This window comes from Lonchura striata, chromosome 5, assembly GCF_046129695.1.
Source record: "Lonchura striata isolate bLonStr1 chromosome 5, bLonStr1.mat, whole genome shotgun sequence".
In the NCBI taxonomy this organism is placed as follows: domain Eukaryota; kingdom Metazoa; phylum Chordata; class Aves; order Passeriformes; family Estrildidae; genus Lonchura; species Lonchura striata.
This window is the reverse complement of record NC_134607.1, coordinates 1,838,959-1,864,118: the sequence shown is the minus strand read 5'-3', so window position 1 is coordinate 1,864,118 and position 25,160 is coordinate 1,838,959. Positions and strand designations below refer to the sequence as shown.

The window sequence follows — 25,160 nt, the reverse complement described above, 5'->3', positions numbered from 1 at the left end:
CCCAAAACTAGGAAGTAAATGAAGTTTTCCTCGTTCTGACCTTTCTAGCTTTTCAATGCAAATATGACAAATGAGCTCTTGGTAGAACTCCCTTTCCTTGTCTTCAGTTGGTTTCAGAACATAGGAGGCCCACAATTGTCTTATGTTCCTAAAAGCTATTTGTCAGTTTCTATATCCTTCATTATAAACCCAGATAACTAAACGTTGTGCTGACAAGCAATCAATTATTAATTAACTACTAACGCTTAACTTCATCAAGGCCCACTCATTTATTTTAATTAACACTAGTAAGGCTTATTTCTAACTAAAATCTTAGCTCCCCTAAAATCTCTAAATTCCTTAAAATTTATGTTTCACAGAGAAAAGGGCAGCAATGCTGATGTTAATGCTGGGGATGGAGCTAGACTGACTCATCTGTTTGTTGCTGCCTTGTTAAGAATCTCTTCCACTTCATCCCTGCCTTTTGCCAGAAGAAGAGAGGAAGTAAGGGCAGGAGAGTGGAGGGATTGCCTGTCCACCAGCAGGATCCACTGGGAGAACTGAGCAGGGCAGAGCCAGTGTCACCTGTGCAGGTTTGGGAAGCAGCCTTGGAACTCCCTTTCCAAGGCAGTTCATGATGCTGTGGTCTGCATCTGCCTCCTGAGCTGCCCTGCATCCATTCCTTTCCCAGCCTCCATCCATCCTGCTGGCTCCACTGCCATCAGTAATGGGCCAGGCTCTCTGCAGGGGCAGGTGGCTGGTTTGGAAAGGCAGCAACTGCTGGCACAACAACTGGGAGGCTGAGCTTGTGTTTGGTTTGAGGGAAGGACACGTTGTGTACTGGGAGAAAAAAGCTCCTCTCATGATAACCAGCTGTCAGTGGGTAGCAGGTCCACATAGACTCTCTTCATAGGGCTCCAGGATTGGTCATAAAAATGGTCATATTTCCTCCTGCCAGCGACTTTGTGTACGTGTCTCATGTCTCGTGTTGCCTGTGACCTGAAGTCCTAGATGAGTTCCATAATGGTGTTCCCAGAGTTTGTTGTGCACTGCTCTGAAGCTGGGACACACCTGTGAAGGAAGGCTCATACTCCACTGCCTCCTCTGTCAGGTTATTTCTCTTCTTTCCCTTTCTTCAGATCATGATGGCTGTCTCGGGAGAGCATACTCTGGCTGGAGAAAGAATGCTCAGGATGCCCAGCTGCCTCCTAAAGCTGACCAGGGTGGTGCTCAGCCACAAGCCCTGGGCCCTGTTTCTCCTCATCGTTGGGTTTCTATCCTTTGCCTACACCAAGTTGTACTGGGGCGTCTGGGAGGACCCAAAGAGCAGAGCCCCCACCTACAGCTTGTCTGCTGAGAACAGCTGTGCTCACTATGTGCCTTCTGCCCTCAACATTGCTGCTGGGCCCTCTCCTCCCACAGGAAATGTGTTTTTTGTGGAGACCTCAGAGCAAACTTCCCCAGGTTACCTGTTCTCGTGCTCTGTGGAGTCAGCAGCCAGGACACACCCCATGTCAAGAGTTGTGGTGCTCATGAAAGGCTTGGCCAAAGGGAACACCTCCTTACCCAAGCACTGGGCTTTCTCCTTGCTGAGCTGCTTCCCCAACGTGGAAATCCGGCCCCTGGACTTGACAGAGCTCTTTTCTGGAACGCCTCTAGCACTGTGGTTTTCACAGCCTCAGAGGCAACAGGAGCCTCATTTTTTACATGTTCTCTCTGATGCCTGCAGAATCGTTCTCATGTGGAAATTTGGAGGCATCTACCTGGATACAGACTTCATTGTGCTGAAGAACTTGGAGAATCTCACCAATGCCCTTGGGATTCAGGATGACTATGAACTGAATGGGGCCTTTCTTTCCTTTAAGGCCAAGCACAAATTCATGGAGCTTTGTATGCAGGACTTTGTGCAGAATTACAATGGCTGGGTTTGGGGACACCAGGGCCCAGGGCTCCTAACACGTGTCTTCAAGAAATGGTGCTCCCTCGGGACTATCAAGAGCATGAACTGCAAAGGTGTGAGTGCTCTTGCCCAAGAAGTTGTTTATCCTATTCCCTGGCAGAACTGGAAGAAGTTGTTTGAGGCAGTCAGTGCCTTGGAGTTTCAGAAACTCCTTAAGAACACCTATGCAGTGCACATTTGGAACAAACTGAGCCACGGGACCAAGTTAGAGATCCCCTCCCAGGCTCTGCTGGCTCAGCTCTATGCCCAGTTCTGCCCTGCCACCTATGCAAAGATGAAGCAGGACTCTGAAGTGTTGTCCAGGCGTGCAGTGTGATCTGGGGCCTTTGGCTGCAGGGATGTTCCCCAGGCTGAAGGAAACTGAGTGCCTTTGACCTACCCCAGAATTGGATTTTAGTCCCCAGACCCGGTGGTGTTCTGTGTGACAGCTCCATGGTTTTCTACCTGATATTCCTGATATCAGAATCCTTTGTGTTTCAAATTTACAGCAGAACCTGGCTTCAGACTCTCTTGCTCTCCTTCAGGGCCAGGGCAATGTTGAACTCATTCATCGCATCCCTCAGCTGGTGCTCTCCTGCTGTTCTCCAGTGGTTCCTCTTCAAGTCCCAGCCTGAGCAGCCCCTTGTGATGATTCAACAGCTGTAGGGACCCTTGGCTTGCTCTCTGTGGCATTTCTGAGTTTGTGAAGTAAAACCAGGCACTGCCAAAGGGCACAGATTGCTGGGGCTCAGAGCAGAATTCCATGGCTGGCAATGATCCTTAACACGTGGGGAAACACATGAAGCGTATATGAAATTTGCTTTAAGAAGCAGAAAACAGTTGCGATCCCTGCGTGGCTCAGTGTGAAGTTGTTCTAAACTTCTTAAGTGAGAAAAGTTCAAATGCTGCTTCCTACTGTTTCTGATTCCTCAGCAGTGGGATGACTTGTCTGGGACTCCTCAGGACAACAAATAGACAAAAGCAGTTCCTTGGGGAGCGGAAATTATGGAGTTCCTTGCTCTGCTGAAGTATTTCTTGTGGGTACCAAAATGTAAGCAGCCATTGTCACACTCTGAAGGGGCTCAGCATTGCCTGTTTCTGCCGTGCTGTGAGGAGGATTACATCCCTTTCATTGGGACATTGAGCCCATGGTGGAAGTCCAGAGGACAACATGTCCACATCAACAGGAGGACCAGGTGCAGGACTCCAAGCAGTGTCCCCAGGGACAAAAATAAAAACTCAGAAGCACATGAAGGTTTGAAAAGGCCTCCAAGATCAGAGAGTCCAGCCGTCAATTCTGTATCACCATACGCACTGGCCTTTATCCCAAAGTGCCACGTGTACTCATTTTTTGGAGCGCTTCCAGGGATGCTGACTCCACCTCTTCAGTTGAGAGCCTGTGGCACACAGTGCTTAAGCACGCTGGAACTTTTCCATATTCAAGCTGAACCTGCCATGGTGCTGGGAGTGCTGCATCCAGCCCTGGGATCCCAGCACAGCAAGGACAGGGAGCTGCTGGAGCCAGGCCAGAGCAGGGACACCAAGGGGAGCAGAGGGATGGAGCAGCTCTGCTGGGAAGAAGGGCTGAGGGAAGTGGGAGTGTTCTGCCTGGAGAAGAGAAGGCTTTGAGGTGATATAATCATGGCCATCCACTGCCTTAAGGGAGCTTAAAGGAATGGTGCAGGGAGACTCTTTGCAAGGGCCTGCAGTGACAGGAGAAGAGGGAATGGCTTCCCACTGACAGAGAGCAGGTTTGGATTGGATATGAGGAACAAATTCTTCCCAGTGAAGGTGGTGAGGCCCTGACACAGGTTGCCCAGAGAAGCTTCCTATCCTTGGAAGTGTCCAAGGCCAGGGTGGATGGGGCTCGGAGCTGCCTGGGATAGTGGAAGGTGTCCCTGTCCATGGCAGGAGGGGTGGTGCAAGACAAGATGATCTTTAGCATCCCTTCCAACCCAGACCATTCCATTGTTTTCCCCTCATCCTGCCCTTGGTTCCCTGGGAGCAGAGCCTCTTCCCCACCTGGCTGCACCCTCCTGTCAGGGAGGTGTGGAGAGCAATAAGGTCCCCCCTGAGCCTCGTTTTTCCCCAGGTTCAACAGCCCCAGCTCCCTCAGCCGCTCCTCATCAGACTGGTGCTCCAGCCCCTTGCCCATCTCCGTTCCCTCCTCTGGACACGCTCCAGCCCCTCCGTGTCCATCTTGCAGTGCCGGGCCCAGAACTGGACACGGCACTTGGGCTGAGGCCTCCCCAGTGCCCACGGCAGGGGACAGTCACTGCCCTGGTCCTGCTGGCCACACCATTGCTGACCTGGCCAGCAGCCTTTGGCCTTCTCGCCCACCTGGCCATGCACTGTGCCCCAGCAGGGCCGGGCCCTTTCCTGCTGGGCTCTTCCCAGCCACTCTTTCCCAGCCTGGAGCTGCTGGGGGTTGTGACCCAGGGGCAGGACCCGGCACTTCAGGTCTTGTTGAACCTCAAGGACATGAACCGGGGCTGGCTCTGACAGCGGGCCCTGGGGCACAGCACCAGTGACCCGCTGCCAGCTGGATTAATTCCACCACCATTCTCTGGGCCCAGCCATCCAGGCAGTTTATTCCCAGCAAACAGGGAAGCTGTTAAATCCGTGGGCTGCAAGGACAATGCTCTCCAGGAGAGCGCTGTGGGAGCCGTGAGCAAAGGCTTTACTGCAGGCCCAGGTACACAACATCCACAGCCTTTCCCCATCCATTGGAGTTCACAGAAGGAGGCTGGGTCGGTCAAGCAGGACCTGCTGGAAGTCGTGCCGGCTGGCCCTGATGCCCCAGTGGTGCAGCACACCTCTGTCATTGCACTCCAGCTAATCTGTTCCATACCCTTCCCTGGCACCGAGGCCAGACCAACAGGCCTCTGGTTCCCCCAGTTGTTCTTCCAAGGCTTCTCATGGAGGGGTGTCACATTGGCCAATTTCCTGTCACCCCAGAGCTCTCCAGTTCACCAGGACTGCTGATGAATGATGGCGAGAGGACCTTTGTGAGCTGCTTCAGCAGCTCCCAGCAGAGGGATGGCATCTCCCTAGACCTGTGCATGTCTGGGCAGCACAGCAGCTCACTGACAACTTCCTCCTGCAGTGTGGGGACTTTGTTCTGCTCCCTGTGTTTGTCTTCTGGCTCAGGGGGCTGGATATGCAGTGGGTGACTGGGCTTTTGGTTAAAGGCTGAGGTCCAGAAGGCATTGAGTACCTCAACCTATTCCTCATCCCTGGAGGTTCACACCCCAGCATGCAATAAAGGATGGAGAATCTCCTTGGCCTCTTTTTGTCATTAATGCATTTGGAAATGCTTTTTTTTCCTAACTTTTATGCTGGTGGCCGGATTGACTTCTAGCTGGACTTTTACCTTTGTAGTTTTCTCTCTGATTAACTTCATGGCATCCTTGTAGTTTTCCTGAGTTGCCTGACCCTTCTTCCAGCACTGCTAAACTCTCTGTTCTTCCCTGAGTCCCAGTGGAAGCTCGCTCTTCATCCAGGCCAGCCTTCCCCGAACCATCTTACGGCACATTGCAATGGGCTTCTGCTCCGCCTCTATGACCTCCTTCCTGAGGAACGTCCACCTTCCTGGCCTCCTTGGGACTGCCTCCCAAGGGATTCTCTCCACCTGTGCTCCAAACTGACCAAAGCCTGTCCTTCACAAACCTGAGCTGTGGTTTGGCTGCCTCCCTTCCTCCCTTCACTGAGAACTGAAATCAAACTGTGTCATGGTCACTGTACCCAAGATGGCCCCTGGCATCCTCCTCTCCCACCAGTGCTCCTCTGCTTGCAAACAGCAGATCCCCTGGGACACCAGCCCTGGTGGGCCTTGCCCGCCAGCTGTGTCAGCAAGTTCTCTTCCACATGCTCCTGGCACCTCCTGGAGGGTCTTATGTCTGCTAGGTGGGATTCCAGCAGACACCTGGTAAGATGAAAATGTCACTGAGGATGTAGGCAGTGGATGCTGTGGGGTCATCCACCTATCCCTAATGCAAATCCATCACTCAGCAATGGTGAGACACACCTGGAGGCTGGTTCTGGAATCCCAGGATGAGGGAGGCGCTTCCATACTGGAGTGAGTCCGGCAAAGGGCGGCTAAGGTGAGAAGGGGACTGGAGCACACGGTGCATGATGAGAGGCTGGGAGGGCTCTGCTGACTTTTCTTGCACTGGAGCAGGCTGGGCTGTCTGCTCAGGCTGTGAAACACCTGGCTGAAGGTGGGTGGTGAAGGACACAAGTGAAACTCTGCTGTGCTCAATGCAGAGATGGCAGGAGACACAATGGGCACACATTGAAGTGTGGCAAGTTAGAATGAAAGGAAGGGTGGTGAAGCACTGGATCAGGTAGCCCAGAGTGGTTGTGGAGTCCCTTTGCTGGGAGAAGGGTTGTCATGAGTCCATCCATGGTGCTGCTGTGCATGGAAGGATCTGGCGAGAGGAGAGAGGTCTGGGGCACTACAGGGAGACATTTGTTTCACGCAGCTGAGAAGGAACTGCAGTAATCCCTGAATTGAGTGGCTGTTCTAATAAAGGAGGGATTTTATGAATGTGCCAGCATGTCTCATGCTAGGGAAGGTCAGCCACCCCTGATCATGTGGGCAAGGGGGAGCTGTCATAGAATGAGAGACACCTGAATGTGGCAAAGTCCTTCAGTGAGGTCCCTGGAGTAAAGCATTTGGTTAAAAGTGTGTGTTTCCAAGGGGGCGTTCTGTACTTAGTGCTTGGGGTGGGAGCAGGTAGCTCTATGGAAGGCTCAGCTCAGCTGTCACAGCAGTCCCCGAAGCAGTGTGATCACTGAGAAATTTTAGCAAAGAAAGAGAAAACAAAACCTAAAATTTTCCTTCCACAGACTAAAGTTTAAAGCATAGTTACTGTGACATCTGAATTTCATCCTTTTTTTTCTATGACTACTTTATATTTGGACGGGTTCTTTGCTGCACTAGGTACATCCTTTTTATTAACTGCTCATTGGATAAATGTGTGATGTCACATCCTTTATCCACTGTGTTTTTCCACGTATTCAGACGTTTTCCCTTGTAATTTCTTTTGAGAAAGAGGAAGTGCCCAAACATAGACTTGTAGGCGCTCTCTGGGACACCTACCTCTTAAAACTCTTCTGCAGCTGAGCTGTGAATTCTGTGGTGTCTTGAAAGCTCGGAGAGGTGAGTAGTTTGCTGTTTCTTTGCTATGGCCCTTGTGTTTTCAGAGGAAGAAAGTGTGCCAGGCTTCCTGTGTTTGTTTTGTAAAAGAATTGCACTGGCTAATGCAATGACTAAAGCGTTGCACTGTCCACTCCAAAAGCAGAAATGTATTTCTAACTTTATAGGGGTGTGATAGTAGTCAAGTCCTCTCCTTTGCTCAAAATGCGACAACAGCCTCAAGCCTTGATCGTGGTTAGATTAATGTGGCGCTTTCGTGCCCCTCTACTGCATAGGAACTTCCTGGCAAGCCTCTACTGCTTTCTCTTCTTGTGCTTGCAAAGCAAAGAATTATTTACAGGGTTAACCCAGCTGTGGTGTGTGGAGGGTGGGGAATGTAAAGGGGTCTGTAAAAGGCAGGGTTTGTGCAGTGGCAGCACAAATTGGCATTTCTGTGCGGGAGGAGAAAACTTTGTGTAGATCCAGAGCTGATCATTTGTCCTTTGGCTGCTCCTCCTCTGTCCCCCAGTGCCTGGTGCAGAGTGGTGGCTCCATGCTCTGAAATTTGGGTGCCTCCCAGTGCAGCCAACAAGGCATTTTTGGCCACGGGGGAAACTCTGTATGTGACCCAGGCACAGCATTCAAGGAGCAATGACAAATGGGACTGTGCCAGCTGGGTGCTTTGTCGCGTTCCCTGCCACTTTGGTTACAGCTGCTGGATTAAAGCTTTCCCCCTTTCCTGAGCCGTTCTGTCCTGGAGGGTGGGCCTTTGCATATGGAGCTCAGGGAGGCAGGAGAAATGATGGAGTGTCTTAGGATGTAAGAGACCTTTGAGTGCCTGGGCACAACCAGCCAAGTTCACCACTAAACCACGTTCCTAAGTGCCACATTTCCATGTCTGTTAAATGCCTCCAGGGACAGTGGCTCCACTGCTTTCTTGGGCAGCCTGTGCCAATGCCTGCTAACCCTTCCAGGAAGTAAAATTCTGAGTAATGTCCACTCGAACTTCCCTTGGCACAACTTGAGAACATTTCCTGTGGTCCTAAAAGCAACAGCCTTCCTCACTGCTTCTTCATGTGCCCTTCCCCGTTGGCCTTTGGGGCCCAGTGGTGGGCACAGGAGGTGCTGATTCTGCTGCCCCTCAATATAAGGAGAGGCAAGGGCAGCAATGCTGATATTAACACTGGAGATGGAGCTGGACCGACTCATCTGTTTGTTGCTGCCTTGTTAAGAATGTTTTCCACTCCATCCCTGCCTTTTGCCAGAAGAAGAGAGGAAGTAAGGGCAGGAGAGCGGAGGGATTGCCTGTCCACCAGCAGGATCCACTGGGAGAACTGAGCAGGGCAGAGCCAGTGTCGCCTGTGCAGGTTTGGGAAGCAGCCTTGGAACTCCCTTTCCAAGGCAGTTCATGATGCTGTGGTCTGCATCTGCCTCCTGAGCTGCCCTGCATCCATTCCTTTCCCAGCCTCCATCCATCCTGCTGGCTCCACTGCCATCAGTAATGGGCCAGGCTCTCTGCAGGGGCAGGTGGCTGGTTTGGAAAGGCAGCAACTGCTGGCACAACAACTGGGAGGCTGAGCTTGTGTTTGGTTTGAGGGAAGGACACGTTGTGTACTGGGAGAAAAAAGCTCCTCTCATGATAACCAGCTGTCAGTGGGTAGCAGGTCCACATAGACTCTCTTCATAGGGCTCCAGGATTGGTCATAAAAATGGTCATATTTCCTCCTGCCAGCGACTTTGTGTACGTGTCTCATGTCTCGTGTTGCCTGTGACCTGAAGTCCTAGATGAGTTCTGTAATGGTGTTCCCAGAGTTTGTTGTGCACTGCTCTGAAGCTGGGACACACCTGTGAAGGAAGGCTCATACTCCACTGCCTCCTCTGTCAAGTTATTTCTCTTCTTTCCCTTTCTTCAGATCATGATGGCTGTCTCGGGAGAGCATACTCTGGCTGGAGAAAGAATGCTCAGGACGCCCAGCTGCCTCCTAAAGCTGACCAGGGTGGTGCTCAACCACAAGCCCTGGGCCCTGTTTCTCCTCATCATTGGGTTTCTAACCTTTGCCTACACCAAGTTGTACTGGGGCGTCTGGGAGGACCCAAAGAGCAGAGCCCCTACCTACAGCTTGTCTGCTGAGAACAGCTGTGCTCACTATGTGCCTTCTGCCCTCAACATTGCTGCTGGGCCCTCTCCTCCCACAGGAAATGTGTTTTTTGTGGAGACCTCAGAGCAAACTTCCCCAGGTTACCTGTTCTCATGCTCTGTGGAGTCAGCGGCCAGGACACACCCCACATCAAGAGTTGTGGTGCTCATGAAAGGCTTGGCCAAAGGGAACACCTCCTTACCCAAGCACTGGGCTTTCTCCTTGCTGAGCTGCTTCCCCAACGTGGAAATCCGGCCCCTGGACTTGATGGAGCTCTTTTCTGGAACGCCTCTAGCACTGTGGTTTTCACAGCCTCAGAGGCAACAGGAGCCTCATTTTTTACATGTTCTCTCTGATGCCTGCAGAATCATCCTCATGTGGAAATTTGGAGGCATCTACCTGGATACAGACTTCATTGTGCTGAAGAACTTGGAGAATCTCACCAATGCCCTTGGGATTCAGGATGACTATGAACTGAATGGGGCCTTTCTTTCCTTTAAAGCCAAGCACAAATTCATGGAGCTTTGTATGCAGGACTTTGTGCAGAATTACAATGGCCAGGTCTGGGGGCACCAGGGCCCAGGGCTCCTAACACGTGTCTTCAAGAAATGGTGCTCCCTCGGGACTATCAAGAGCATGAACTGCAAAGGTGTGAGTGCTCTTGCCCAAGAAGTTGTTTATCCTATTCCCTGGCAGGACTGGAAGAAGTTGTTTGAGGCAGTCAGTGCCTTGGAGTTTCAGAAATTCCTTAAGAACACCTATGCAGTGCACATTTGGAACAAACTGAGCCACGGGACCAAGTTAGAGATCCCCTCCCAGGCTCTGCTGGCTCAGCTCTATGCCCAGTTCTGCCCTGCCACCTATGCAAAGATGAAGCAGGACTCTGAAGTGTTGTCCAGGCGTGCAGTGTGATCTGGGGCCTTTGGCTGCAGGGATGTTCCCCAGGCTGAAGGAAACTGAGTGCCTACGCCAGAATTGGATTTTAGTCCCCAGACCCGGTGTTCTGTGTGACAGGTCTGTGGTTTTCTACCTGATATTCCTGATATCAGAATCCTTTGTGTTTCAAATTTACAGCAGAACCTGGCTTCAAACTCTCTTGCTGTCCTTCAGGGCCAGGGCAATGTTGAACTCATTCATCACATCTCTCAGCTGGTGCTCTCCTGCTGTTCTCCAATGGTTCCTCCTGTGAATCCCAGCCTGAGCAGCCCCTTGTGATGATTCAACCACTGTAGGAGCCTCTGTTTTGCTCTCCGTGGCATTTGAAATTTTCACAGAATATTCTGTGTTTGAAGGGACCCACAGCTATCCTGGGTCTTACCCCTGGCCCTGCCTGGCAACAGGACACTCCAACAATCATGCCCTGAGCATGCGAGCGTCATCCTTGGTGCCATGACTATTCCCTGGGGAGCCTGTTCAGTGTCCAGCACCCTCTGGGGGAAGAACCTTTTCCTGATACCCACCCTAACCCTGTCCTGACACAGCTCCAGCCGTGCCCTGGGTCCTGTTCCTGGTCTCAGATCAGAGCTGCCCCTCCTCTTCCCCTCGTGAGGAAGCTGCGGAACTGCTGTGAGCTCTGACCTCAGTCTGCTCTCCTCCAGCTGAACACACCAAGTGCCCTCAGCTGCTCCTCGTGTGGCTTCACCTCCAGGCCCTTCACCATCTCCAAAATCCTACTTTGGACACTCTCTAACAGCTTTAGATCTTTCTTATACTGTGGCACCCAAAATATTCAATATTGAAGATGAGGCCGCCCCAGCCCAGAGCAGAGCGGGACAATCCCCTGTCTGGCCATGCTGGGCCCAGTGCCCCAGGACAGGGCTGTCCCTCCTGGCTCCAGGGCACTGCTGGCCCCTGTCCAGCTGGCCACTTACCAGGACCCCCAAGTCCCTTTCCACAGCACTGCTCTCCGGCCTCTCATTCCCACTCTGCCTGTACATCCCGGGCTGTCCTGTCCCAGGTGCAGAATCCAGGCCTTGCCTTTGTTAACTTCACCCAGTTGGTGATTGCCCAGCCCTGTCATTTATCCAGAACTCTCTGCAGGGTCTCTTCGCCCTTGAGGGAGTCAACAGCTCCTCCCAGTTTTGTATTTGTATCTGCAAGCTTACGTATTATCCCTTCCTGTCCTGCATTCAAGCTTTTTATGAGGATTTTTGAGAGCATGGGGCCTAAGAGGCGCCCTGTGGAACCCCACAAGTAATAGGCTGCCAGTCTGCTGTCACCCAGGTACTGTCATTCTGTGTGCTTGACCTGTAAGCAAGTTGCTCAGCCATCACACAATGTGTTTATCCAGCTGTGGGCTGCACGCTGAGATAGACGATATCCAGAGCTTTACTGAAATCCAAAAAGATTACATCTACTGATGTTTTTTGATCAACTGGGTGGGTTGCCTTAGCATAAAAGGAAATTATTTTTTAAAAGCAGGACTTTCCTCTCATGAAGATGTGCTGGCTGCGACCAATGACTGTGTTGTCCTTCAGGTGTTTTTCAATACATCCCAGAATAATCATAATAATTTCCATAATTTCACCAGGCACTGGAGTGAGACTGACAGGCCTGTAGCTTTCAGGGTTATCCTTCTTGCCCTCTTTGAAAACTGGGATCTCTCCAGATTCTCAAGACTGTTAGAAAATTATCAAGAGATGCTTCACGATGATATGAGCAGCTCTTTATGGATTCTCAGATTAATCCTGTCATACCCCATAGACCTATAGGGATCCAGCTGGAGCAGCAGATCCCTCACACCTTCAGGGTTAACTCAGAGTTTATCATTGTCATAGCCACAGTCCTCTAGCTCAGGGTGCTGAGACTTCTCTAGTCCATCATCAGTACTGAAGACAGAGGCAAAGAAAGCATTAAACATCTCTGCCTTGTCCATGGCCCAGTTTGTGAGATGACCATCCTCATCCTGTAATGGGCCGATGTAATTTCAGCACTGCCTTTTGCCATTAATGTATTTTTAAAACTGTCTTTTTATTGTCCCCAACACTTCTGGTGGCTTCAAATGTAATGGAGCTTTGGCTACACAAATTCTCCCCCTGCAGTGGTGAGCAGGATCTCTGTATTCCTTCCACATCACCTGGCCTTGCTTACACTGGGCATATACCTTCCTTTTTTATCTTATCTCCAAAAGAAGATTCCTGTTCAGCCAAGGTGGCCTTCTACTTCATCTGCTTGATTTCCAATTTTTAGGAATTGCCTGTTCCTGTGCCCTCGGGAACAGGTGCTTAAAAACGACCAGCATTGATGGACCCCAGAACCTTTAAAACCATTTTTCCAGGTGTGTTGGTTCTCAAATCAAATCTCAAATCTCAAATTTTGAGGAAAAAAAAAATCTCTTTTTTTTTTCCCTCAAAATCTCAAATTCAAGATCTCAAAAATCTCAAACTGGTGAACCAAAACCACTACACCAGGGGACTTTACTTACTGCTTCCCTGAGCAGCTGAAGTCCCTCTTCCCATGCCCAGGGTTGAAGTTTTGTTGGCACTTTTCCTCCTGTCACAGGAGATCTTAAACTTGATGGCTTCATGGTCGCTGTGGCCAAGACAGCCATCAATCTCCACTCAAGAGGATCACAAGCTCCACTGTATTGACAGGCAATAAATCAAGGAGGGAGAGTATCTTTCTGAGTCAGCCCTCTTAGTACCTGTAGCATGAAGTTGTCATCCAGGTGTTTCAGGAATGCAAAGGGAGTATATGAAAATTGTGTAAAAGAAACAGAAAATATTTTAAGGCTTGCTGTGGATCTGATGACCATCTCCCCACCTAAATGTGTTCCCTGTGTGTCCAGGCCATTGTATTGTAATAATGCATTTGAAATTAACCTCTTATGAAATAAGAAGAGGAGACTAAAACATCCTGGGATTCTGCCTGTGCCAATTCAAAGCTTCTATCTGGAAGTTAAAGTGTAAGCAATGTGTGGTTATTGCTCTTTTAGATATGCAGTGACTAACAAATAAGAGAAAGATGTATATCAATTTTAATAGAATCTTTTCCTAAATGCCATATTTTGCTGAAAAGTACAGTGCAGGGAAGACTGATGTAATTTAGATGTAAATTTAATGTTAGCAGGAGTATGCTTCATGGTTTCTCAGACAGTGTCACAGCACTCTACTGATTAAACACTCCATTGCAGACCAAAAGAGACAGAGTCATCAATTTTTACTTTAAATGAGTTGTATAAAACAACATATTAACTTTGCTGTCTGGTCCTGTCCACCCCCCATTCATTCCTCTTCTCTCCACCACTTCGTCTTTCCCTCAATTTTAAAAAAAAGAAGTTTCCTTCTCACTCCACTAATCTTCGCTAGTGGTGCTGAGCAGTACTGGATATGCTGTTCCAATGTGGTGCCCATGGCGCCAGACAACCACCTGTAGCTCGTACTCATCTATCTTCACTGTTTCGCGTGTGACTCTTTCTTCAGACAGCAGGAAAATGACTGTGTAAAGGGCAAATTCAAACTCCGGGCTGACACCAATAAAGGTGCTTCCAACTGGCTTGACTGAGCCCTTCCAGCTGAACTGGATGCTCAAAACTTGGTCATCTTTATCAGGCTGAAAGCATAAATGAAACAACAGAATAATAGCCAACACAGCTGTGACTAGACAGATAGAATTTCTGATTCCAGATTTTTGAGAGCTTTGTAAGCTTTAGTCATCCTTGGTGTGCTTCAACACTATAGATGGAGCACAACCTTTTCCCTGACCTCTGAAGCATACATGACCATTTATCCCAGCTAAGCCTTAGCAGTGTTGCAATTCTGTAAACACCAGCACTACTTTTTAAAATAGTTTTTGCAACAAAAGAAGCTGGAAGACATGTTATTATTCATTCTTCTTATATACAGTTATGTACTGTATATACTTAGTGCTGTTCAAAACACTGAGCCTATGATTGCATTATTACACTTGTTTCATTACAACTTTTATCTCTGGATCAATTTATTTTACTTGCAAAGGCCCCCAGAGCCTTGTTCTTACCCTGGTTTTGTTCTTCCGAGCCACATATCCCTTGTAATCAATCTGATTGCGCTTTTCCTGAAGGTAAAATTGCACCCAGTTGTGCAAACCTAAGATCTCTTTACCATGCCTTGTTTCTCCAACAAAAACGTGTTCAAAACCACAAGAATCAGGTCTGTAATGAAGAAGAAAAAAGAATATACAGGTCTTTTTTATGTTTCATTGAGCCACAGAATGGTTTGGTTTGGAAGGTATGTTAAAGCCCATCTCATTCCAACCCACTGCCATGGGCAGAGACACCTTCCCCTATCCCAGCTTGCTCAGAGCCCCATCCAGCCTGGCCTTGGACACTGCCAGGGATGGGGCAGCCACAGCTGCGCTGGGCAACCTGTGCCAGGGCCTCAGCACCCTCACAGGGAAGAATTTCTTCCTCATATCCAATCTAAACCTGCTCGCTGTCATTCTGAAGCCATTCTGAAGCTGTTTTCCACTTGTGTGTAGGAGAAGGCACTTCGGCTTGTATTTACCTTAATCAGAATAGCACAGAGATTATCAGTTCCCACACCCATCAAACATACCTGTCTCCTTCTTTCCTGGCATAGAGCTGGAACCAGATGTCATAAAGCTGATGTTTGAAATCAGCAAGGTTGGGCTTTGCTAGCCTTTTTTTCAGCAGATAGTCATGAGCTAGCTGAAGGGTAGAAAATGAATATACATACACAGTTTACTTTTTTAATCAGTGTTTTCAGTGACAAAAAATATTTCTGTTACTCACTCTTATGACTTCTGTTGCTAAGATAGCATCAAGGAAAGAATTGTTTTCAACTATTTCTTCTGGAGTCACTACTTCTGCTACACCAGTTGATGTCTCATAGTTGTCCAATAAGGAAATAAAGGCTGCAGAAAAAGTGAAACTTTCAGTCTGCTCATATCCAGAGATTAGAATGCCATCATAAAAAGTCACCATAGAATATGCCTTGACAGCCCTTAGAGAAAGTAATTCCTTTACATATCAGATTCTACTCTCAGATATAGTGTTAAGTGTAGGCTTCAAGGTGACTCAAAGCCAGATCATTGCTGTACTTTTTATAGACCTTTAAAAAGATAAACAGCTACTGAGCTTCCTTATGGAGCCAAGCGCTGAAGTAATAATGACCTTTTACCAAAAGGCGTGATTTACGCCTGCCCACCACAATTTTAGGCACAGGCTTAGGACCTTGAGCTATGCTGGCACAAGGTTTTGTGGGCATTATTTCAGTAGAGGAATAGCACAGCATGAAGCTGTATCAGATGTCTTGAGCTTGAGCAAAATTAGGGAAGGAAACATGTATTCATAGACATGGTTGAAGTATAGCCTCCGACAGAAATGCAAGAGCTAGCTGTGGGTTTGTACTATTTCAAAGGGCTTGGAAGTTGTGAGTAAAGGAGCAAATATTAATTTGGTATCTTTGTCAATGCATAGAATCATAGAATGGTTTGAGTTGGAAGAGATCTTAAAGATCATCCAGTTCAAACTCCTTGCCATGGTCAGAGACACCATCCACTATCCCAGGTTGCTCAGAGCCCCATCCAGCCTGGCCTTGGACACTGCCAGGGATGGCGCAGTGCTCTGGACAAACTGTTCACCCTTATGTCTCAACTGCCCTCATAGGAAATAATTTCTTTCTAAATTCTAATCTTAACCTGCTCTCTGTCAGTGTGAAGCCATTCTCCCTTGTCCTGTTACTCCAGGCCCCTGTCAAGAGTGTCTCTCTCTCTCTCTCTCTCTTTCCTGTGGGTTCCCTTCAGGCACTGCAAGGCCACAATGAGGTCACCCCAAAGCCTTCTCCTCTCCAGGCTGAACAATCCCAGTTCCCTCAGCCTTTCCTCCCAGCAGAGCTGCTCCATCCCTCTGCTCCCCTTGGTGTCCCTGCTCTGGCCTGGCTCCAGCAGCTCCCTGTCCTTGCTGTGCTGGGATCCCAGGCTGGATGCAGCCCTGCAGGGGTGTCTCAGCAGAGCGGGGCAGAGGGGCAGAATCCCCCCTGCCCTGCTGCCCTGGGGCTCTGGGTGCAGCCCAGCACAGGGGGGCTCTGGGTTGGGGCAGGGCCAGCTCTCACCCACAGCACCCCCAAGTCCTTCTGCCAGGGCTGCTCCCTCTGCTCATCCCCAGCCTGGATTGATCCCAGAGGCTGTTCCCAGGTGCAGCACCAACACTTGGTCTTGTTGAACCCTGTGTGTGCCCTTGGGCCACTTCTTGACCTGGTAAGTGTCTCTTCCCTTTTACTTTGTAGTGGAAGAGCCAGAGAATTCAGATTTTGCCTGGGGCACAAAAAGATGTTCCTCCTGTGGCTCAGGTACACAATCTCTAAGCAACTGTTACGAAAACTCCCTTCAAACAACCTGCAGTCTGATGATCCTCACCATCATCCAAATTTAATATAATGTTATATTTTAAGCAAACACGTCAAAAACGGCACAGATTTTTTTAATATTATAGCCACCATTTAGAAAAGAACAGGTCTCACTTGCAAAAGTTTTTATGCTCCTCAGGCGTTCTTCGCTTACATTGTGAAACAGATGTCGGGCTGCATTATCCTGGACAGCACTGTCACCTGGCTGTGCTGGACCTGCTTTTCCCTAGGAAAAACAGAGGAAAACAATGTAAGGAGTAAGATGTCCTTTGAGGAGACAGTTCCTTCCTTTGTGATAGTCAAACAAACCCCATAACACTATCAGGATTATTTGCTAGGAATTGTCTTCCTGTGAAACGACAGACAATATTACAGAACTGCCAGCATCAAGAAAAAAGACAATCTCTGACATCTGGAAGAGCCTGAAATTTCTGTTTACTCAGAGATTATTGTAATGGCCCATGTGATAGTTCAGTTCTGCTCAGTAACCAGCTGTGTCATTACACTATATAAATCACAAATGGTAACCAGAAGTTATGTAGAGCAAGGGCTCCCTCCCACCACAAATAAATAAACAGGAGATTTGGGTACCTTCTGTCTCTGCAGTTTTAAGGAGACTTTCCTGAAAATTTTCAAATTTCTATTTCATAAAGGGCATTCTCAAGGAAAGAAGATAGAAGATGAGTAGCAGCTTGTTAACACAGGCAAGAGGTACCTAGAGCCTTGTTCTGACAAATGGAGAAACCATATGGGAGAAGTTTTCCCCACACACATTTTGGCTTGAGGTAGGTACCACTATTTTGAGTTTATCAGCAACAGGAAATTATTTGTTATAATAAGAAGCAATATTGGAATAAAGCATTTGAGTAACATCAGAATAAAGTGGGTTCTTGTGTGAGTACAAAACTGGATTGTGAATATTCTGGCCTGTTGCAATTTGTGGCCAAAACACATGGTCATGTTTGCAATGCACTAAGCTAGCAAGGAGTGAAATGGTTGCTTATGAAATCTCTCACTCCTCCCTCACATTTCCCTGGGACTGGAAGCAACAGTCCTGAAATCTTCACCCACCCCTCTCTGCTACTCCCTGCTCTCACAGAGAAACCCAGGAATTTCTCAAATTCCTCCCTTATTCCCCTAAGAATGATTTGGGGCCTATCTCCCTTTCTCCCTTGCTGCAAGTCACCCAGAGCACATGCACAAGCTGTCATTCACACATTGAAACACACAGGGTGGAGAAGGACATCTCTAGTGCTGCTCAAAGTGTGGTTAACACTGAATTCAGATTATTTCTCGGGGTATCATCTTTTTGGGTCTTGAAAACCTCCAAATATGGAGATTTCACAGCTTCTCTGGGCATCCTGTTCCTTTGTCTTTGTTGAATTTCATTATGTTCTTAGCATATTCCTCCAGCCTGCCTATGTCCAGTGGAGGAGAAGCCCTGTATCTGATCATACCAATTTCATCACTACAATTTGCTGTCATCTGCAAAACTGGAAGGGTTGCAGGCTAGTTCCTCCTCCAGCTCACAGAGATGAAGTATTACAGGACCCAAGACAGACATCTGAGAGACTCCACTTGTAACCAAAGTCCAGGTAAGTGTGAACCATTTGTGTTCTCTGTACCATCCCCTCTCCGAAGGGATGCTTTCCCCACTGGACATGACAAAGCACAGGCAACTTTTTAAGCAAAAATTTTTTTCCTGCAGCACCACACTGTGCCCTTAATCCTGACTTAGCAATTGGTTACCTGCACATCAATTGTATAGTCTTTCCCAGGCCTCAGGCGGTGAACATCTGCATCCCACATCTCATTGAAAAGCTTAGAAAGTTCATGATTAAAGGCCCTCCTGCCAAGAAATACAGAGGAATACATGTAAGGCACAAAAAAAGGTTATTTAATAATGTGCTATTATTTCTGCAAGTCACTTCTAGAGTCTTCTAATGCCACTCCATATTTTGGATATCAGCCTGGCATCAACTTTCTCTTTCTCCCCACATCTTCCTGTCAGTACTGATGTAAAAACTAAAATACTTATGGTTCACTTTTTAATGAATGCAGGTAAACTGTAAGAAAACCTGAGTCTTCCCTTAGATTGTCAGACAACAAAGTCTGTGTTGATAAGTGTTCCTGTGGTTTTTCATGTGATGAAATAAAAAAGACCATGGTGGTGTTTCATTCCCAAGGATTCTGTGCACAAACCAGAGGCAAGCAGGAGATTGTTCCCAGCATGCAACAACACTGCCAACATAACAGGAAGCAAAAAAATTCTCCCTTATGATGCTTTTCTCGCAGCAATCTTAAAAACTCTTCCCTTCTTCCTTCAAGCAAGATTCCGCACAGAATGTTTTCCTTTGCCATGTGATTATCCCAGCATAAAGGTAGTGGTGACAAAGGGTAAGTAAGTCTCTAAATGCTGTGTTTGCATGCAATAAAAATCCCTCATGCACTGATCTCTCATGCACATACCTACCCAAGCTTCTCCTTCCCTAAATTTTAATGGAGTCTTGTCCTGCATAATAGTGTACAGTTTTCAGAATTCTGTCCATTTGTCTATCAACAAAACTTAGATAGGGTTGTGTGTTGGTTTTGCATGGCCTGATTTTTGGTAGCTGGTGGGGACACAGAGGTGGCTTCTGCGAGAAGCTGCTGGGAGCTTCTGCTGTGTCCAGCAGAGCCAGTCCCTGGTGGCTCTGAAGATGGACATGCTGCTGACCAAGGCTGGGTCAGTTAGAGGTGATGGTGATGAGGCCTCTGTGATAACAGATTTAAGAAGAAAATCAACAACACAAATTTGGCAGTTTTATTCCCAGCCAGAGAAGAGGAAGAAGTGAGAATATGTGAGGGAAACAACATGGAGACACTGAAGTCAGTGCGGAAGTTGGGGAGGAGGTGCTCCAGGCACCAGAGCCCAGGTTCCTCTGCAGACTGTGGTGAGAGCATGGTGGAGCAGCTGTGCCCCTGCAGCCCCTGGGGATCCATGGGGGATGCAGAGATCCACCCACAGCCCATGGGAGAGGTGCCCACACTGGAGCAGGTGGATGCCTGGAGGAAGCTGTGATCCAGTGGAAGACCTGGTGGAGAGAGAGAGCCTTTGCTTCCAGGCTGGAGCAGCCTGGCCTTGGAGGACTGCACTCCATGGAAAGAGAGACTCATGTTAGAGCAGTTTTGGGAGGACTGCTGCTCATGAGATTTGGACCCAGAAGTTCATTGAGAACTGTCTCCCATGGGAAGGAACCCCACAGTCCCACAGAGGAAGGACTCCTCTTCCTGAGCAGTGGAAGAAGATCTTGGGTGATAAACTAACCAAAAATCCCCATGCCCTGTCTCCCTGCACTTTTGGTGGGAAGGAGGGAGGGGCTTGGGGGAAAAATGTGTTTTAATGGCTTATTTTGCTTCTCATTATCTTCCTCTGACTCTGTTAGTAATAAATTAACTTTGTACTTCTAAGTTGAGCCTGTTTTGGCCTTGGAGTGTTTTCTCCTGGTCCTTATCTCAACTCATAAACCCTTTGTTCATTTTTTTTTCTCTCCTCTGTGGTAGGAGAGGGTGAGGGAATGATTCTTGTGGATGCCTGATATTCGGCCAGTGTCAAACCAAGAGAGGTTGTTATTGTGATGAAGTGCCCAGAGGTAGCTCCAGTTTCAAGTACATTATGTCCACACTAAGAGGGGATCAGGACAACTGAGTGGAGAAAAAGAGAGGTGGATTAATCTTTAATTAACTGACAGTGGAATCAATCAGTTACAAACCAGCACATGCATCAAAGCCCAGAGAAGGACCACTTGATAATTTTGAATTCTCCTCCAAAAAAGATGTTTTGCAGAAAAGAAGAAAAGTACAGAAATCTGTCAACAATTGCCATTTCTTTCAGAAAGCTCTTGGGGCAACCTGCCATGATTTTAACAACTGGTTTTCCCAGACTGAACCAAGGCACATTCAAGCCCAGCTCTGATTAGTGTTATGTCTTCTCCTTCTGTTCTGCCCAGGATAGAGATAACTTGCTGCATCTTCCTGCCAGTGGCAAATTCCATGCTTTCTAGGAGGAAGAGCAAACAAAGACGGTAAAGGCTCAATGGCAGGGTAGATAACCACAACTACAGCAGCTGCCACGCCCCAGCCTGCCTGCAGCTGTGGATCTGAGCCACTGCGTTCCTAGGCAACGCTGGAGGCACTGATGGTCCATTTTCCCTCAGGTTCTCTGGTACTTTGGGATAGCTGTGGATGGGAAATCTAAAAGATCACTTGGATTTTTAACTGGGCTTTAATAGGTGTCAGTATCTGATTATTAGAAATTCCAGTGTATGTGAGACAAAGGATATGTTTGTTGCCGGGGTTAAACAGGAATGTGAAGGAAGATTTGTGCTTGGAACAGGTACTTGCATGGATCTCACAGTGGAGAAGAAGGAGGCTGTCACAGAGGAGCTTCATTCAGCCCCTGCCCAAACCCCAGGCTCTGCTTGTACAGTAAGTGGGGCTCGTGGGGCATTGTCAACACTGGCTGGGCAGCCCAAATGAGGCCCTTGCTCAATGTCCCCAGGAGCTCCCACAGAAGCCACAGCAGCAGCAGTTTTACCAGCCGTGCTTCCATATTCTTTCGGGAGTCTAACAAAGAGTAAGCTCTTCTCAAAAGAGCTTACAAACCAACACCAAACAGAAAACTGCTCACTTCAGCAGCTCAAATGAAGGCCAAATGACAGGACTGGTGAGCTCATAGAACAGTACTGGAGATGTTTCTCAAACTTCATGCCTTTACTGTGGACTGCCCAAATTTTATTGGATCACTTTTGTTCTGCGTTCTGGACCGTCCTGCTGTCTGCTCCTCTGTATCAGCTTATCTTGTCTGTTTGAGAACCATCATACTATGTTTAATAGAGTTTTTACTTTGGAAGAAACTACTGCTGGTGAAGAGGAGTCTGCTGGCTGCTGAACATCCAAGGTATGTGTAACATTAGGGAGGGTGTCACTCGGGTTTTATTATAATATTTTGTTTCACAGATACAGTAGTTTATGTACATATCTTTTAGTATGTGTATATTTTGGTTTCAGTCACCTATCTAGGAGAGATCTATCATCTCTTTAATATTCACTTGCTCTCAGTCTGCTCTTAGCAGATTTGTCACTGTTTATAAAAGCACTGTAGGGCACTGCTTTAGAAATATGAAATATCACATGAGCTAAAGGTGTCTACTCAGGAGAGGGTTACAATAAGAGTGTATGTACAGATTTCAATCCTCATTTTTGTTCAATAAATATACTTCTACTAATTGTATTTCTCTGTTCAGAAAACTTGTCCCAAAACTGAAATCACTAAATTTTATGAAGTAAAAGCCTTTACTGTCCTTTATCTCTGCTAGGTGCTACCACAATATCATCATGGACTTTTCCTCTCCTTTTTTGTTGTACCTTTAGTTTCCAAACAGAGAGAGCACCTGTTTATGCTGCAACTGAGGAAAAAAAAAAAAAAAAAAAAATACCCTTGCCAAAGCGAAAAACTTGTCTAGCAACTTATACAGTCATCTTGTAAAAACTCTTTCTGGATAGTATCTCTTTAAAAAGGGCCATAAACTTAGCTTACACATACCAGGTGAGACAACTTCAATGAGAAGATGCCAAACAACTTCATGGAAATCCATGACACACCAGCATGTAGGTAAGATTGTCCTGGAAAATGGTATTGTGTATTTTCTCCCTGGTTTGCAACACAATGACATGGGTGACTCAAAACAGATTTTTATCATCAATTCTCAGTCCCTTCCCTATGGTGAAAGCTCTGAGTTGTTAGATTTATGCCTTCACATAGAATTAATTATTTCTGTGTGAGAAGTCTGGCCAATTGGATTTTGTCCATTTGGAGCCTTGCTTGGATGTGCTTACGTGAGCAAAGCACCACCCCAGTAACAACACTCAGTCTGCACTGTAAGAGCTGAGAAAACCTGGGAGAGGTTCTTTGCAATAGCAACTGATGCACTAGCAGTGTGTTTAGAGTCAAAGAATCTCAGTTTTATTCTTCATTCCACCCAAAACAATGCTCCAAGCAGAAGACTTTATTACTATAAATCAGAAATTATTCAAGACATGAAAAGAATTAAAGGTCAGTGACAAATAATGTGAGCAAGTCAAGAGTGTTAGAGCAAGAAGAACAGGTATTGTGAATGGGTCACATGAAGCCCTGCAAATAAGGTCTGATTGAACACCTTCTCCAAAGTAAATTTACTTTCAAAGATCCTTTCAATGGCATGCAATTTTATAAAGCCTTTAACATTTACATAGAGAAGAAAAGAATTTGGAACACCTGATGAGCAGCCATTTACAAGAAGTTTCCAATCATTTAAAAAACTTGGTTCAAATGTTGTGAAATACATGTTACAGCTTTTATGGCTAACAGAAGATAGAAACAATTCTCTAGATTTTCATCTTATGCTAGTGTCTATGTCTTCTGTTTAAGTCCAGTGATTTGTTTTTTCCATTTAAAGCTGGTATTTGAAATACCAAAAGATACATAAGGCAGGTTTTGTATGTGGAAAGGAAAAGGCAACGTCAAGGGGCAAACATGAGAGTGAAACAATCTGTCAAGGTCCTGGGCAGGCAGCTGATGTTTGAAGAACTGATTCTGAGTTACCAACTATATTTAAGCACAATCTCATTTTGGCATCACCTTTATTTTAAGCTAGAGATTCAGTAGCCTCACCGATTTACAGTGAGTCACTAAAACAGAACAGAAAGAGGAAGAAGGTTCTTGCTGTGCTGCATGTCATGTAATGTTCACCCTTTTTACAGAAAAATATATCTCATCCCCCCTACCCTGCCTGTTAGAGGAGAATTAGTATGATTATCTCTTACCCACTTGCCATGCCAGGAAGAAGTTTTTCTCTTGGGAAATACTCTGAGCAGGGAGAAGGCAGAAGCCAGAAGCTCAGCAATCCTCCCGTAGTCCAAGGCACGAGCTGTGCTCCCCTTATGCTCCTCCTGCCCACTGAGGACTGTCACTCAGCCTGGCAGGAAGGCACAGGAGAGGCAGGAGGTGCCAATTCCCACAAGAGTCTGAGGACAGCGCCACAACTCACAGCGCTCTCAGTGCAGGAACACTCACACCAGGAAGTCAGAGGCACCTGTAGCAGGCTCCTGCCTCACTTTGTCTTGCATCATGGATTATTTGCCAAATGGATTTTTATGTCTCTGGATGAAGTTTTAGCCCAGAAACAAGCACTGCAAGTCTGAAAGCTTTGAAGTGGACAGGACATTCTAGTCCTGTTTATTCTGTATCGAGTTTTTATTTGACAGTAGAAGGGAAGACGATAATTAATCTGAGATCAAAAAAAAAAAAAAATCAAAGGTGGTGAAGGGAAAAAACCCAACAAATGCATCTCTATTTAGAGCTGAAACTGCTACGTGTGATCCTGTGAATATTAGAAGGTGTTATAAACGAGAAATGTTCTAGAAAGGGAGAACTTTCCATGTGCCACTGGAAACAAGTGGTGGCAGGTGCTGGTGCCTATCCTGGGAATCTTGCATTCATTTTGTGGCTAAATCAACCCTCAGATGGTTTAAAGCTTATTGTTGTTTGGTTGGTACTTGTGATATCTTCTTCTTCATCATAATTAATTTCTGAAAAGCACAGCTTTAGGTCTAAACTAGATATATGTATGTAGAGAAGCCAGAATGGCTTGATGCTAGATACCAGTCTTACAAGTGCTTTTGCACCTCTGGTCCATGAACCCCTTCAAAGAACCAATTTAGGGCTAAATAAAGCCCCTGGTGATGAAGACACACAAAATTGCACAGGGAACAAGATATGCAGCCCACTTAAAACACTTAAAAGTGAAGCTTCCTTCTGACACTAGTAGGAGAAATTAAACCATCTCAAAACTGAATATCCTTAATTTTAACAGAAATCTTCTTTACCATCTGGTTAGTATTTATTGCACTTCAGGGTAAACAAGGTAAATAATGAAAATCCAGTGCCTTGGATTTGTCAACTGTCCCAGTTTATCAACTGAATGCAGGAACTCTTATGCTTTCATTTAAAATACAAAAGCTAGTGGGCATATTCTGTCTATTAAAAAATTGCAACTTCTTTACTCACACTAGCAGAAAGAGCCCAGATGGGAGCCTAGGGAATTTTCACTTACAAGCAGCATCATCACTGAAGTCAATGAATTTAAGTTCATCTTTAATAAGATTACAGCTCAGTAGCATCACCAGCAATTTCACAACCAACCGTGTACTTGTATGTCTTTTACAATTTCTGTCTTTTGATTTGGACACTGTTATAAGAAAAACGCAGAGATCCTGAGGAGAGTGAAAGAGTGTGTTTGCTGACAGAAACTAAACACTAATCGAAGGCAAATTAGATCAGTACAGACTCTGGGTCATTCACAGGTCTAACACAGAAAAAGAGAATGTGCCAAGAGCAGCCTTGGTATCCATGGGTGCTATTACAAATATTGGCTTCCTCTGCAGCAGAGCCCAGCCAGAGCTTTGTCAAACCCATTGCACAGAGCAGCGGACGTGGTTTTTGTGCAAGAGCTGGGGCCAGGCTGCCTCTGTGCTCTGTTCCTCTTTTTCTGTCCCAAGGGAATGGGAGGAGTGTTTGGTGCTCACTCACACGTACCCAG

At 47.0% G+C, this 25,160-nt stretch overlaps 3 protein-coding genes across 3 annotated transcripts; 2 read left to right on the top strand and 1 right to left on the bottom strand.

Annotated features, from left to right (window-relative positions):
* Positions 1–1,086: 1,086 nt before the first annotated feature.
* LOC144246250 (lactosylceramide 4-alpha-galactosyltransferase-like) lies at positions 1,087–2,255 on the top strand. The gene has a single exon (XM_077783114.1). It carries the CDS (start codon positions 1,122–1,124, stop codon positions 2,253–2,255), a length of 1,134 nt encoding a protein of 377 aa, XP_077639240.1. The 5' UTR covers positions 1,087–1,121.
* Positions 2,256–8,974: 6,719 nt separating this feature from the next.
* On the top strand, positions 8,975–10,192 carry LOC144246249 (lactosylceramide 4-alpha-galactosyltransferase-like). Its single transcript, XM_077783113.1, has one exon. The coding sequence runs from the start codon at positions 8,975–8,977 to the stop codon at positions 10,106–10,108; it is 1,134 nt and encodes a 377-aa protein (XP_077639239.1). The 3' UTR covers positions 10,109–10,192.
* A 3,297-nt stretch (positions 10,193–13,489) lies between these two features.
* LOC110475199 (poly(U)-specific endoribonuclease) lies at positions 13,490–23,688 on the bottom strand. Its single transcript, XM_077783102.1, has 7 exons — positions 23,636–23,688; positions 18,292–18,391; positions 16,657–16,768; positions 14,928–15,049; positions 14,731–14,843; positions 14,174–14,327; positions 13,490–13,747 (listed from the first exon to the last, which is right to left on the bottom strand). The coding sequence occupies exons 1-7, from the start codon at positions 23,686–23,688 to the stop codon at positions 13,490–13,492; spliced, it is 912 nt and encodes a 303-aa protein (XP_077639228.1).
* Between the last annotated feature and the right edge of the window lie 1,472 nt (positions 23,689–25,160).